The sequence below is a fragment of the Scyliorhinus canicula genome, chromosome 17 (genome assembly GCF_902713615.1).
Source record: "Scyliorhinus canicula chromosome 17, sScyCan1.1, whole genome shotgun sequence".
Lineage (NCBI taxonomy): Eukaryota > Metazoa > Chordata > Chondrichthyes > Carcharhiniformes > Scyliorhinidae > Scyliorhinus > Scyliorhinus canicula.
The window spans coordinates 131,670,838-131,686,316 of record NC_052162.1 but is presented as its reverse complement, the minus strand read 5'-3'; the positions used below and the strand labels follow the sequence as shown (position 1 = coordinate 131,686,316).

Here is a 15,479-nt window from a genome sequence, read left to right as displayed (position 1 = left end):
CATCACAAACTGTCGCAGTATCGTATTAGAAAACTAACAAATGACTTGGATGAAGGGAGGGTGAGATGGCTATCAAATTTGCTGATAACACAAAGATAGGTCGAGATAATAAGAACAATCGCTTATTGTCACAAGTAGTCTTCAATGAAGTTACTGTGAAAAGCCCCATGGGATGTAAATTATGACGAGGGCGTAAGCTAAACCTTTCCACTGATAGCCCGGTGACAATTTGAATGAACACCTTTGCCTTTTAAAGATTTTGTTTTATCTCATTTGTTATCTTTCAAACCAAGCGTTTGAGAACCGGAGATTTGGGAGTTATCTCCAAACTGATTGCATTGATTGCAAGAGCAGCACGGTGGTATTGTGGATAGCACAATTGCTTCACAGCTCCAGGGTCCCAGGTTCGATTCCGGCTTGGGTCACTGTCTGTGCGGAGTCTGCACATCCTCCCCGTGTGTGCGTGAGTTTCCTCCGGGTGCTCCGGTTTCCTCCCACAGTCCAAAGATGTGCAGGTTAGGTGCATTGACCATGATAAATTGCCCTTAGTGTTAGGTGGGGTTACTGGGTTATGGGGATAGGGTGGAGGTGTTGACCTTGGGTAGGGTGCTCTTTCCAAGAGCCGGTACAGACTCGATGGGCCGAATGGCCTCCTTCTGCACTGTAAATTCTATGTAATTCTAACTTCTGTCACTGATGTGAAAATACCATATTATGCGAACAATAAGAACATTTTCCCCTTCTTAGAGGGGCCAATAGCCAGGGGCACCTATTTAAGGTCAGGTACACGACATTTTGTGGGGATTTGAGGAAAATCTTTTTCACCCAGAGGAATGTGGGAACCTGGAACTCGCTGCCTGAAAGGGTGGTAGAGACAGGAACCTTCAACATTTAAGAAGTACTTAAATGAGCATCTGAAATGCCGTTGCATCCAAGGCTGCGGACAAATGGGATTAGAATAGATGGGTGTTTGATGGCCAGCACAGACACAATGGGCCGAAGAGCCTCTTCCTATGCTGTAAAACGCTATGACACTATGACAGACAGCAGAGCTTAGGCACAATGGGTCTTTTTGAGGTTGGCAAGATGTATTGAGTGGCGTGCCACAAGGTTTCACCCCCACAATCCAAAGCTGTGCAGGGTAGGTGAATTGGCCATGCTAAATTGCCCCTTAATTGGAAAAAATGAATTGGGTACTCTAAATTTATAAAAGGAAAATAGAGGGATACAGCACTCGAAAGTGCTGAGAGTTTAGGGTCAAGGGTGGTATCATGACCAGTTCAGGCTTTGAGGGTCAAAGGGCCTGTTCCTGTAATGTACTGTTCTTTGTTTGTTCTCACCTTTAATGTGTAAATCAAACATCGCACATTCAATCTGGTTGAAATTGAAATCCTCACAGCAAGTTTAACAGGAGCCTGCAGATTGATGAAACTGTTACACTGTCTTTGTGCTCCTGTAATGTTCTGTATTTAACAGGAGTCTGCAGGCTGATGAGACTCTGTTACACTGTCAGTGTGCTCCTGTACTGCTCTGTATTTAATAGGAGTTTGCAGACTGATGGGACTGTGTTACACTGTCAGTGTGCTCCTGTACTGCTCTGTATTTAACAGGAGTCTGCCAGACTGATGGGAATGGCAGAGCAGACTCGATGGGCCGAGTGGTCTACATTTGCTCCTAAGTCTTATGGTCTGAGGAGAAGTGAGCTCTGAATCCACTGTATTATCTCTGTTCTCCAGATCAGGTAACTAATTTTAAATATAATGGAATTTTAATCAAGAAACCTGTTCAGAGCCCAAAGGCTGAATTGTCGTGTAACGGACATCATAAAATTCAAACATTGACAAAGGAATCAAGCTAAAACAATGGAAATCTGACAATCATGTGATAACAACAATTAACTCATTAATTAGGTAACAGGGAAGTGGCGGACGGAATATTACAAGAAGGAATATTGATTTAAAATTATATTACAATTGGAGTTTGCAGTCTCCCGTGTTTGCGTGGGTTTCACCCCCACAACCCAAAGATGTGCAGGGTAGGTGGATTGGCCACGCTAAATTGCCCCTTAATTGGAAAAGATGAATTGAGTACTCTAAATTTTAAAAAGGAAAAAAAAAAGAAAATTACATTACAGTTACAAACCAATACACCATTTGCCCCCTCTTTTTTTTCCAATACACCATTCCTATATTGCAGGCTTTGCAGTAGATTAACATTTGTTGTCACTTGTACCAAGGTACAGTGAAAAGTATTGTTCTGCGTACAGTCCAGTCAGATCGTCCATACATGAAAAACATAGGACATACAGTAGATACACAACGTAAATACATAGACCTGGACATCGGCTAAAGCATACAAAGTATGGTGCTACACCAGTGAAGATGTGGGAAGAGATCATTTCAGTCCACAAAAGGGCTTTTTAGGAGTCTGGCACCAGCAGGTAAGAAGCTGTTTATGAATCTGTCAGAGCGAGTTCTCAGACTTTTGCGTCTTCTGCCTGAAGGAAGAGGTTGGAAGAGAGAATATCCCGGATGGGAGGGATCTTTAATTATGCTGCCCATTTCCCAAGGCAGCGGGAGGTGTAGACAGAGTCAATGGGTGGGAGGCAGGTTCGCGTGATGTCCTGGGCTGTGTTCACCACTCTCTGCAGTTAAAATCACTACAGTGCAGAAGGAGGCCATTCAGCCCATCGAGTCTTCACCGAGCCTCTGAAATAACACTCCACCTAAGCCCGTTTCCCTTCCCTATCCCCATAACTCCTAACCTAAGCATCTTTTCTGGGCACAAAGGGGCAATTTAGCATGGCTAATCCACCTAAGAAATGATCTTGGGCCGATCAGTTACCGTACCAAGCAGCCAGATAGGATGCTTTCTGTGGTGCATCTGTAAAAAGCAGCAAGAGTCAATGAGGACATACCAAATGTCCTTCGTTTCTTGAGAAACATATGAAGTACATCTAAAGCTCATCATTTAAGTATTTCACTGATGACCAGGCACTGTGTAAGGATTTGACTCTTGTCTGTTTTATTGCAGAACTGTTAATAAAGTCAGTGAAAGACAATCTGTTGTTGGGAGTTTGATTCTCTGGTGTCTGAAGCCACAAGATTCAATGTTTAGAGTCAACAAGATGAACAAGGAAACACACCAAGGCCCAAAACTCCAGCTGGATATTCACAGGAGAATATCCTCGCACCTCGAATGGATAGGACAGAGAAAGGTCCCAATTGTAAGAAACTCAAATCATTTGTAAATATCTTTCAAATGCTGACAGGTTGCAGCTGTCAGTTTCCATCACATTGAAGTCAATGGAAGGTTAGAGAACGGTTATTCTAGAACTAAAAAACACGAGTTAGATCACAGCTAGACTACGGAGTACAGTTCTGGTCACCACATTACAGGAAGAATGTGCTTGTATTGGAGAGAGTACAGAAGAGATTTGTCTGGATGTTTCCAGGATTGGGGAATTTTAACAAGGGGGAAGATTGGATCAACTAGGATTGTTTTCTGTGGACAGAGGAGGCTGAGTGGACATTTAATTGTGGTGTATAAAATTATGAGGGTCCCAGATATAGTGGATCAGAAGACAGAAGGACCTATTTCAATAACACAGGTCAGTAACCAGGGGGCAGAGATTTAAGTATCTATTGGAAAGATTAGAGGGGAATTGAGGATTTTCTTCACCCAGGGATGGTGGGGATCTGGAACTCTGTCTGAAAGGGAGGTAGAGACAGAAACCCTCATCACATTTAAAGACACCCTGATATGGAGTGTGTGTGACCTGCAAGGCTACAGACCAAGAGATGGAAAGTGGGATTAGACTGGGTAAAGCATTTTCAGCCAACACAGACACAATGGGCTGAATGGCGTCCTCTGTGCGGTAAATGGGGACAGCACGGTAGTATTGTGGATAGCACAATCGCTTCACAGCTCCAGGGTCCCAGGTTCGATTCCCGGCTTGGGTCACTGTCTGTGCGGAGTCTGCACATCCTCCTCGTGTGTGTGTGGATTTCCTCCGGGTGCTCCGGTTTCCTCCCACAGTCCAAAGATGTGCAGGTTAGATGGATTGGCCATGCTAAATTGCCCTTAGCGTCCAAAATTGCCCTTAGTGTTGGGTGGTGTTACCGGGTTATGGGGATAGGGTGGAGGTGTTAGCCTTGGGTAGGGTGCTCTTTCCAGGAGCTGGTGCAGACTCGATGGGCCGAATGGCCTCCTTCTGCACTGTAAGTTCTATGATAATCTATGAAATATCTAGGATTCTGTGGTGACAAGTGGTCCTCACGTTTTTATTCAAGACAGACCTCGGCCCAGTCAGTTAGTCCAAGTGTTGATGTGATGGATCAAGTTAAGAGGGGTCAGGTACCAGAGCAGTGATTAAAATGGAAATATCAGTAAATATTGACCCAGTCTATCTGTATGGGGTTCCATTTTAATAACTTAGACCATTAGACATAGGAGCAGAATTTGGCCACTTGGCCCATCGAGTCCGCTCCTCCATTCAGTCATGGCTGATATTTTTCTCATCCGCCTGATCCCCTTATTGATCAATGAATGTGACCTTCTCCTGAATGTGACCCTCACACACTTTAGATTTTTTTTTCACGTGTATTATGGGTCAGGGTTGAGAGAACACCAAAGTGTATCATGAAGTTCACCTGACTTCACCTACAACTTCTTATAAATTTTGGTTATGAGGAGCACAGGGCCCACTTTCCACGTGTGATGCAACAGAGAGCTAAAGTATTTGTAAACAAAACAATGTTTTTTTTAATAAATATTTTTATTCTCATCCTTTTTCACATTTTCTCCCGAATTTACACCCACCAACAATAAACAATAATCAGCAACAGAGATGTCAATCCCCAGAACAATAACAACGATCCCATCCTCCCACCAACCCCCAAACATCAGCCGGCATTTTTACATAAACAAATGACAAAAAGGAATCAGGGATTACCCACAGTCATCCTTAATATACACAGCCACCCTCCCCACAACTCTTCCACCCCCCGCCCCCCAAACTAATGTTCGATGTTATCCAGTTCTTGAAAGTGCCTAATAAATAGTGCCCGTGACTTGTAGAACCTCTCCGAGCTTCCCCTCAGTTCAAACTTAACCTTCTCAAGAGTCAAGAATTCCAACAAGTCCCCACGCCAGGGCACAGGGTGGAGAGGCCGCTCTCCATCCCAGCAGGATCCCGCCTTCGGGCGATCAACGAGGCGAAGGCTATGATATCTGCCTCCGCACCCGTTTCCAACCCTGGCTGGTCCAATACCCCAAATATGGCCTCCCGGGGACCTGGGTCCAGTTTCACATGCACCACCTTAGAAATTACCCTAAAAACCTCATTCCAGTAATGCTTTAGCTTGGGACAGGTCCAAAACATATGAACACGGTTAGCACTCACCCCTCCCCCCCCCCACACACACACACACACTCTGCAATGCTCACACACATCTTCTACTCCTTCAAAGAATCGGCTCATCCTCGCCCTCGTATACCACCTTCAGCTGTATCAGCCCCAACCTCGCACATGAGGTGGAGGCATTCACTCTCTGGAGCACCTCACACCAGACCCCCTCCTCTATAACCTCTTCCAACTCTTCCTCCCACTTTGCTTTGATCCCTTCCAGTGGTGTCTTATCCTCATCCAAAATAGCTCCGTACACCGCTGACACTGTCCCCTTCTCCAGCCCCCTTGTCGTCAGCACCTCCTCCAGCGATGTGGAGGCCGATTCCTCTGGGAAGCTCTGTACTCCTTCCTAGCAAAATCTCGAACCTGCATGTGTCTACACGTTTCCCCCTGCTCCAGCCCATACTTCACTTCCAGCTACCTCAATCCTGCAAACCGACCCCTAAGAAACAAATCTTTTAGCGTCTTAATCCCCTTCTCTTCCCATTTCTGAAAACTTCCATCCCAGTTCCCTGGCTCAAATCTGTGGATCCCCCGAATCGGCATTTCCCTTGACCCTGCCCCCAACCTGAAGTGTTGGCGAAACTGCCTCCAGATTTTCAATGAAGCTACTATTACCGGACTCCCTGAGTATTTCCCCGGGGCTATCGGGAGTGGCGCTGTTGCTAGTGCTTTCAGTCCCGACCCTCTGCACAAACTCTCCTCCATTCTGACCCACTGGGAATCAACCCCTCTGACCCAGCTCCGCACCTTCTCCAGATTCGCCTCCCAGTAGTAATACACAGGTTCGGGAGACCCAAACCCCCTGCCTGCCTTCCCCTCTGTAGCAGCACCTTCCTCACTCTGGCCACCTTCCCTCCCCATATGAACGAGGTAATCCTTCCCTCAATCTCCCTGAAAAAAGCCTTTGGCAGGAAAATCGATAGGCATAGAAAAATAAACAGAAATCGCGGCAACACATTCATTTTAACCGCCTGTACCCGACCCGCCAGTGACAGAGGGAGACCATCCCACCTCGCCAGATCGGCTTTCACTCTCCCTACCAAACTAGTGATGCTGTACCTGCGAAGCCTCCCCCACTCCCGGGCCACCTGCACCCCCAGATACCTAAAGTGAGTCCTGCCCTACGGAATGGCAGCGCCCCCCCCCCCCACCCCTGCCCCCACCCCCGCTTGAGACACCACAAAATACTCTTGTCCAGGTTCAGCTTGTACCCCGAGAATGACCCAAATACTCGCAGTAGCTCCAATATTCCTCCTATTGACGCACTCAGTTCTGCCACATACAGCAGCAAGTCATCGGCATATAAGGACACCCTATGCTCTACTCTCCCCCCCCCCCCACTCCCCCCCCCCCGCACTATTCCTTTCCATGCTCCCGAACTTCTTAATGTGATGGCCAACGGCTCAATCGCAAGTGCAAACAGCAGGGGGGACATAGGATATCCCTGCCTCATCCTACGGCGGAGAGAAAAGTATCACATTGTTTGTGCGGACACTCGCCTTCGGCTCCTTATATAGTAGCTTTACCCAGTTCACAAATCTTGGTCCAATCCCAAACTGCTCCAGAACTGCCATCAGGTGCCCCCATTCCACCCAGTCAAACGCCTTCTCGGCGTCCAATGCCACAACCACCTCTGTTTTCTTCCCTTCCGCCGGTGCCATAACAACGTTCAAAAGCCTCCTAATGTTCGAAAACAGCTGCCTCCCTTTCACAAACCCTGTCTGATCATCACCTTCGGGAGGCACCCCTCCAGCCTACCCACCAGTATCTTCGCCAATACTTTTACGTCCACATTCAGAAGTGATATGGGCCTTTATGACCCACACTCCGTCGGATCCTTATCTTTTTTTAGCAACAGTGAAATCGATGCCTGCCCCAAGGTTTGTGGCAACATCCCCTTCCCTATTGCCTCTTCAAACATCCCCACCATCAGGGGTGCCAACTTATCCTTGATTTTTTAATAAAACAAAACAATGTTTATTCTATGAATCCAGTTAACATTTTATAAACACGCAGTAAACATCTTATCAACTACCAACACTGATACCCACCTACCCCAAAAAGATACAGTACTCTTTAGGTAATCCTTAGTAACTTTCCTAACAACATCCAAAAACCAAACACCCTTTTTCCTACAAAAACAGCAGGTTTGCATTCCTTACAGAAATAGATATTACTTTGAAATTATCAAGTGATCTGGAGACATTCTTTAGCATGTAGAGAGAGAGACCAAAATACACCTTCTTGGCTTGAAAGCAGCTCCCGAACTGAAAACCGAAAGTAAAACTCAGAGCCAAAAGCACCTTGTAGCCATGCTGGCCACGCAAAATGGACACTGAGCCAAACTAAAATGGAAGGCAGCAGGGAAAGCCTGTTTAGTAAGAACAGACAGCCTGCTCTCAACTAATTAGCATTTTGCAAACAGCAAACCAGTTTCTGGCCAGGTGCAGATCTCCAAGCAAAGGTGTTAATGGCAAAACGCTTAACATCCTGATGAGGCAGCCCAGATCCAGACACAAACAATGGCAACATTTCCATCTCAATGTAGCAGTTAATTGGTGGAGTAGGCAGAATGGCACCAGAGTAACAAATATCGAAACCAGCCCCCAACATCGAGGAAAGCCCCGCATTGGAGGATTTCGAAGGTAGCCGTTTGGAAACGTTCCAATCGGTACCAAAAGGTAGAGCCCGCCTAGAAGGGGGCAAGGACATGAGAGAGGGGTATAAAAGCAAATCCCCCACAGAGCCCCGGTCTGTTAAACCCGTGCTCCGGCTCTGACTGACATCTCGCATCCTGACTCCAGCCGTTGAGCACCAGCCGCCGAAACCGTACGTTCAACGCTCGCTACGCGATCCAAGCCCACTAGACTCCCAAGTACCAGAACGCTTGCTGAAGGCTGCAGACAAAACCAGGACGAAGGCCTCGTTCTCTGACCTTGCCTGTTCCTGTTAGATAAGTATTCTGTTTGCTTAAGTTTAGTTATAGCTTAGTCTCTTAGTGTGCATGAGTATTTATTATAACTGTATAATAAATATTGATCGTTTGAACTTTACTAATCGGTGTATCGTCTTTATTACTTTGAACTTGACCTTGGAATACTTGTGACGTTGCCTTTACGGCAACTGGCGACTCCAGAGCTAAATAATTACATAGAACAGAGCCTAGCAGTGTTAAGCACACGTCGAACTCGGAGGCGTGTTAATACACTCCAATAAACGCGTTTTACGCCCATAGTAAAACGTGCAACAACCTTCCAGGTCAAAATGAAAGTAAAAAGCAGAGCCCATCTCCACCCACACAATGACATCTCTGCAACCACTTGAGAAGACAAGCATTTCTTAAAGTGATATTCCATGACACGTGTACCAAAGTACAGTGATAAGTTGTTCTGCGCACAGTCCAGGCAAATTGTTTCATACATGAATACATAGAACATACTATAATAATTAATAATCATAGAACATACCATAAATAATGGTTATAAAAGATTTAGGAAGAGGATCTTTAGGGCAGAGCTCATAGAGAGTCACCAGCTCTGGCGCCATCTTAGGGGAAATTCTTTAAAAAATGTAAGATCCACCTGTATCCTGTTGTTTTTTTTGTGCCCGATGTCAATCAGGAAGAGGAAGAGCTGACCCGATTCCCTTGTGGTTGGCCTCCTTGGCTCGATACCAGTGTTTGGAGAAATGCTCAACTAGCTCTCCAGTTGCTTTGCTCCAGCTGCAACTAAAGGGAATCTAACCATCATCCCCTGACATTCAATGGTATTATCATAACTGAATCCCCCAATAGCAACATCCTTGGGGGGCGGGGGCCTCAGGGGGTGGGGGGCTCCAATTGACCAGAGACTGAACGGGAGCGGCCATATAACTTATCATGGCTAAGAGCAGTTCAGAGGCTAGGAATCCTGCAGCAAGTAAATCATCTGATTCCCCAAAACCTGTCCACTTCCTACTAGGCACAAGTCAGACGTGCAATGGGATACTCTCCACTTGCTGGTCACTCGTGCTTGGAATCTTGAGTGTGTTTTTAGATTATCACAACGCTCTCCATGATTTTAACCTTTTCACCCCGACTTTCAGATTAATAATGTAGGTGTGATGGTTAATTATAGCCATGATCTTGAATTGAATTGTCTTTTTAGGATTAGAGTAAAACCATTCAAAGTGGTATTCATCAAATACGGTTGGAATTACTGATTTTCTTTAACAGACACCTCTTAGGATTTTCATGGGCCCTGTTAACATCTTACATTTCTCAAGTTCCTTAACAAAAGTAAACATTCCATGTGGCTTCACAGAAACAAATGCTATCAAGCCAAAGGAATCACAGCCAAAGTACCACCTAAAAATCAACTCTGACCAAGCTTCTGCTTACCTCTTCTAATTAGGGTCTTAATGTAGAAACAGCAGAAGCCACTGTGGAAAATTAGTTTGACAATCCTGAGACAGACAGTGTCAATGAGATCCCCAGTGTCTTTGTAACCTTCTCGAGCCCCACAACCCTCCGTGTAAATATAAGTTGTTGGGGTACACTCTAAGATATACAATGTCAACCCGATTCCCCTCATCCACCAACACAGTAACTTCTTCACAAAATTCAAAGAGATGTGACCTTGTTTTTCAGAAGCCATTGAGACTCTCTAATGGCTCCTTCTCTATTCCAGTGATCAGAAACAGAATCTATAAGGCTCCTCAAGCATCTTCCCTGTGATTGAGGGGCCTGTGTTCCCTGTCTCTGATTTGGAAAGTGAGAACTATATGAGTTACCTTTCAATCTCAGGAAGCAATCCTTAAAAAAAAAATTTAGAGTACCCAATTCATTTTTTCCAACTAAGGGACAATTTAGCGTGGCCAATCCACCTAACCTGCACATCTTGGGCCGTGGGGGTGAAACCCACGCAAACACAGGCAGAATGTGCAAACTCCACCCACATGGACAGTGACCCAGGGCCAGGATCGAACTTGGGACCTCGGCACCGTGAGGCAGCAGTGCTAACCACTGCGCCACCGTGCTGACCCTCAGGAAGTAATCCTTGACTCTATTGACCTGTTGATAATGCAGCAAAGACTCAGGGCTCCTATCCAATTTCTTTACACATCCTGGCTTCACAAAATCCCTTTTGCTTCAAAATATCCTCTCATTGTTAGAACATGGGCTGAATAACCGACTCCTGCTCCTGTTTCCGATGGCTTAATTCAATCTGCGACTCCTAATTAGAATTCCAGAAAACTAAATTATTGATTCATGTTTCGGGCAGCACGGTAGCATTGTGGATAGCACAATCGCTTCACAGCTCCAGGGTCCCAGGTTCGATTCCGGCTTGGGTCACTGTCTGTGCGGAGTCTGCACATCCTCCCCGTGTGTGCGTGGGTTTCCTCCGAGTGCTCCGGTTTCCTCCCACAGTCCAAAGATGTGCAGGTTAGGTGGATTGGCCATGATAAATTGCCCTTAGTGTCCAAAATTGCCCTTAGTGTTGGGTGGGGTGACTGGGTTATGGGGATACGGTGGAGGTGTTAACCTTGGGTAGGGTGCTCTTTCCAGGAGCCGGTGCAGACTTGATGGCCTGAATGGCCATTAATAATCATAGAACTGCACTGTAAATTCTATGAAATTGAGTTTTAGAATCATAGATTTGCTACAGTGCAGAAGGAGGCCATTCAACCAATTAAATCTTCATCAACCCTCTGAAAGAGCACCCCGACTTGCCCTATCCCAGTAATCACACATAACCTGCACATCATTGTCTGCGGGAGGAAACCGGAGCACTGGGAGGAAGCCCACGCAGACATGGGGTGAAAGTGAGAAATCCAGGCAGTCACCCAAGGTCAGAATCAAACCCAGGTCCCTGGCGCAGTGAGGAAACAGTGCTAACCACTGTGGCACTGTCCCATCCCTAAGCAACATTTAAAAAAGTAATCAAATGAATTAGTGCAATTACCATAATCATTTAGAGAGAGACTGGTAGGGATTGGGAGTGATATTGTTCACTGTTTTACACTATTCTATTATTGTGACACATGAATCTGAAAGAAGGTGCACTATGCACTATCCATAATGCACCACGCGGGTGATGCCGTCATTCTCTCAGAATGGCAGAGACGGGCAGGCGCGGGAAGGCCGCTCTCAGAACGTGCCGGTCTGCGCGGGGCATGCGCAATGCGTCCGAGAAGCTGTGAGGGGAACAATGGTCGAATACCCAGGAGACCCCGCGGTGGAGAATGTCCCCACAACAGGGAACGGGAACGCATGCGCAGGTCCGCGCAGTGTTCCGAGCATGCGCAGTACCGCGCAGTGTTCCGAGCATGCGCAGTATGTGTGAAGGTGACACGTTTGTTACTTGGCTGACGGTGAGGAGCGGCGGTGCGCGGGAGGGAGGTGGATGCGGCGGGAGGGCGAGGAGGCTTCAATGACACCCGGTGTAGGCCGCAAATCCTAAACAAACAGCTGCAGGAGGCCCGTTTGAGGCGACAAGGCTTTTACGAGGTGCAGGCCCGGGTTGACGGTTATCATCTTGGTCCAGCGGCGAATTGGCTGCTTGTGCGGCCATATTGGTGACGTAACACCGAGTGGGCGGGGCTTCAGGGTTCCAGTGACCAGGAGAGAAAAAGATTGACCCATTGATTTTATTGTCAGTCTGCAGACAGGGGCTGGAGAACTGAACCCAGGCAGAGGAAAGAAATTGGGTGGAGATGGTGAGATGGGTTTAGATTTCAGCCCAGGGAGGAGGGAGAATATCTGGGACGGGGATTTACAGCTTTGGGGGAACAAGAAAGGAAAAAAATGTTCCAGAGAAACTAGAATTGTCTGTTCGGAATTTATATCCTGCACTGATAGTTTGTAAACACCTTTTACAGGGTATTAAAAGGGGAGGATTCAAAGACTGGAAACTCAAACCAAATATTACAGCAGCATCTGGCCAAATTAATGGCTTCATCAGTACCTGGATATCAATGGTCTTTGAATGTGGAAGGAGAAATGTTTCTCTGTTCTACCTGTGGGAGAAAAGTTCAACGGTCAGTGTGATTGGAAGAGCACAGAGACACACACACACATCTGAGTGACAGTGTTCCAGTATGCTGACTGTGCAAAGTGTTTGAACCAATTACACAGCCTGCTTCATTCACATACAGGAAAAAACGTTCAAGTATTCTGTGTGGACAAGTCTTCAACTGATCGTCTGAACTTGAGAGATACAAGGACACCAGTACTATGGAGAAGACATGGAAATGTGGGGACTGTGGGAAGGGATTCAATTATCGATGCCTGCTGGAAACCCACCGACGTATTCACACAGGAGAGAGACCGTTCACCTGCTCTGAGTGTGGGAAGGGATTTACTCGATCAGCTGGTTTGATGTCACACCAACGAATTCACACAGAAGACAGACCGTTCAGCTGCACTTTCTGTGGAAAGAGGTTCAGGCATTCGTCTGCCCTCACTGCACACCAATACACTCACACTGGGGAGCGACCATTCACCTGCTGCACTTGTGGGAAGGGATTCACTTGTTCTTCCGCCGTCACTGCACACCAGCGGGTTCACACTGGGGAGAGGCCATTCACCTGCTCCAAGTGTGGGAAAGGTTTCACTCAGTTATCAAACCTGCTTACACACCAGCGAGTTCACACTGGGGAGAGGCCATTCATCTGCTACAGGTGTGAGAAGGGATTCACTCAGTTATCCAGCCTGCTTACACACCAGCGAGTTCACACTGGGGAGAAGCCTTTCACCTGCTACACGTGTGGGAAGCGATTTACTCAGGTATCCAGCTTGCATACACACCAGCGGGTTCATACTGGGGAGAGGCCATTTATCTGCTCTGAATGTGGGAAAGGATTCACCTTGTCCTATCTGCTTCTGATGCACCAACAAGTTCACACTGGGGAGAGGTCATTCACCTGTTCCGTATGTGGGAAAGGATTCTCTAAGTCATCCCACCTTGTGAAACACCAGCAGATTCATACTGGGGAGAGGCCATTCACCTGCTCGGAGTGTGGGAAGGGATTCACTCAGTCATCCTACTTGCTAACACACCAGTGTGTCCATCCTGGGGAGAGATTGTTCAGCTGCTCCTGTGGGAAGGGATTCACTCAGTCAGCCAGGCTCATGTTACACCAACGAATGCACTCCAAGGGTAGACCATTCAACTGCAGATACTGTGGAAAGAGATTCATGTCTTCATCGAATCTCCATATACACAAGCGTGTTCACACCAGGGAGAGACCATTTACTTGCTCAGTGTGTGGGAAGGGATTCACTCAGACATCCAGCCTGTTCAGACATCAGCGAAGTCACACTAAGGCGAAAGTTCACAAAGGGCCGAGACCGAACATCGATGCTGTGGGAAGGGAATCACTCAGTCACGATATGAGCTGAGACATCGGAAAGTTGTCAAGTGACTGTAGAGATTGGATTTTGATGTTTATGCTGCTGTTAATGGTCTGGATTGATGGTCTAACAATATCTGGTTTGATTCTGCTGATGTTAACAAACCCTAGAACTGGCTGCAGTTTCATATTTTCAGATGTCACTGATTTTCAGAGCTACAACGTCCCATTTTAAAAGCACTACCTGTGATATTCTGCTTCATTCAACAGGAACAATATAATTTGAACTTTGACTTGAGTCGTAAATTGATATTTGATACAAGATCTACAATTCAGAGTTTGAAAGGTTCCACTGATTAACATCTCCAATTAAAAAGTGCTGATTAATCCTTGCTGGCAATTGTTACATTCTTCACAGTAACATGTCCATTGTGAAATTAAATTGTCAAGGAGCGTTAAACAAAACAGTGAAATATTTCACAGGTATATCAATTAAAACTTCATCAATCAACATTGATATTGATGAAACTTGGAAGTCACTGAGTTCAATCATTTCTCACACAGCAGCAGCAGCCAGGGTTATGGGGGTAGAGCGGGGCAGTGGACGGAGGTGGAGTGCTCTTTCACAAGGTCACTGTGAAAAATGAAATGAAATGAAAATCGCTTATTGTCACGAGTAGGCTTCAAATGAAGTTACTGTGAAAAGCCCCTATGGCCCCTGTAGAGTCGATGGGTCAAATGGCCTCCTTCAGCACTGTAAAGATCCTACAGGATTCTTTGGTTCTATGGTAAAGGTGGAACCCACAACACTGGTTTGAGAGCCACTCAGCAGAGATTACATCTGTCATTGAAGCAAAAAGCAAAGCCGACCTGATGTACAACATCAACCCGACACCGAGGACACTGCATCAGTGAAAATAGCCACGGCACTTGTGTAAAACACGGAGAGATTGTGCAAATAAACACTGGACAGCCAACGTCAGTAATTCCACACTGCCTGTGACACCAGAAATCTATGTGCTGTGTGTGATGCGAATAAGAGGGCTCTGGGTCTGACCATCGCCAAAGTTGTTCCCCTGAAATCCCAGATGGTGACATCCTGACAGATGTAAACAGATGTCCTGCTGGGTTGAACATGACTGTCATGACTCTCCTGCAGCTTCCTGTCATGGTTAGAACATAGAACATACAGTGCAGAAGGAGGCCATTCGGCCCATCGAGTCTGCACCAACCCACTTAAGCCCTCCCTTCCACCCTATCCCCGTAACCCAATAACCCCTCCTAAGAGGGGAGGCCATATTGGATTTAGTACTTGGTAATGAACCAGGGCAGGTGATAGATTTGTTAGTGGGGGAGCATTTTGGAGGTAGTGACCACAATTCTGTGACTTTCACTTTAGTTATGGAGAGGGATAGGTGCGTGCAACAGGGCAAGGTTTATAATTGGGGGAAGGGTAAATACAATGCTGTCAGACAAGAATTGAGTGCAGAAGTTGGGAACATAGGCTGTCAGGGAAGGACACAAGTGGAACTTGTTCAAGGAACAGTTACTGCGTGTCTTTGATATGTATGTCCCTGTCAGGCAGGGAAGAGATGGTCGAGTGAGGGAACCATGGTTGACAAGAGAGGTTGAATGTCTTGTTAAGAGGAAGAAGGAGACTTACGTAAGGCTGAAGAAACAAGGTTCAGACAGGGCGCTGGAGGGATACAAGATAGCCAGGAGGGAACTGAAGAAA

At 46.4% G+C, this 15,479-nt stretch overlaps 1 protein-coding gene across 3 annotated transcripts; it reads left to right on the top strand.

Moving 5' to 3' along the window:
* The first annotated feature begins 562 nt into the window (after positions 1-562).
* Positions 563-15,003, top strand: LOC119951759 (gastrula zinc finger protein XlCGF8.2DB-like). Of its 3 annotated transcripts, none has more exons than XM_038775094.1 (2): positions 563-3,226; positions 12,272-15,003. In XM_038775094.1, the coding sequence occupies exon 2, from the start codon at positions 12,627-12,629 to the stop codon at positions 13,791-13,793; it is 1,167 nt and encodes a 388-aa protein (XP_038631022.1). In that variant the 5' UTR covers positions 563-3,226; positions 12,272-12,626; the 3' UTR covers positions 13,794-15,003. The 3 variants fall into 3 exon arrangements, with proteins under 3 accessions (XP_038631022.1, XP_038631024.1, XP_038631023.1); XM_038775096.1 differs by lacking the exon at positions 563-3,226 and adding an exon at positions 11,719-11,738; XM_038775095.1 differs by lacking the exon at positions 563-3,226 and adding an exon at positions 11,744-11,764.
* The last annotated feature ends 476 nt before the right edge of the window (positions 15,004-15,479 follow it).

What these genes read in the sequence shown, in the direction of transcription:
- LOC119951759 (XM_038775094.1), top strand. Translation starts at nt 12,627, where the DNA reads ATGGAGAAGACATGGAAATGTGGGGACTGTGGGAAGGGATTCAATTAT.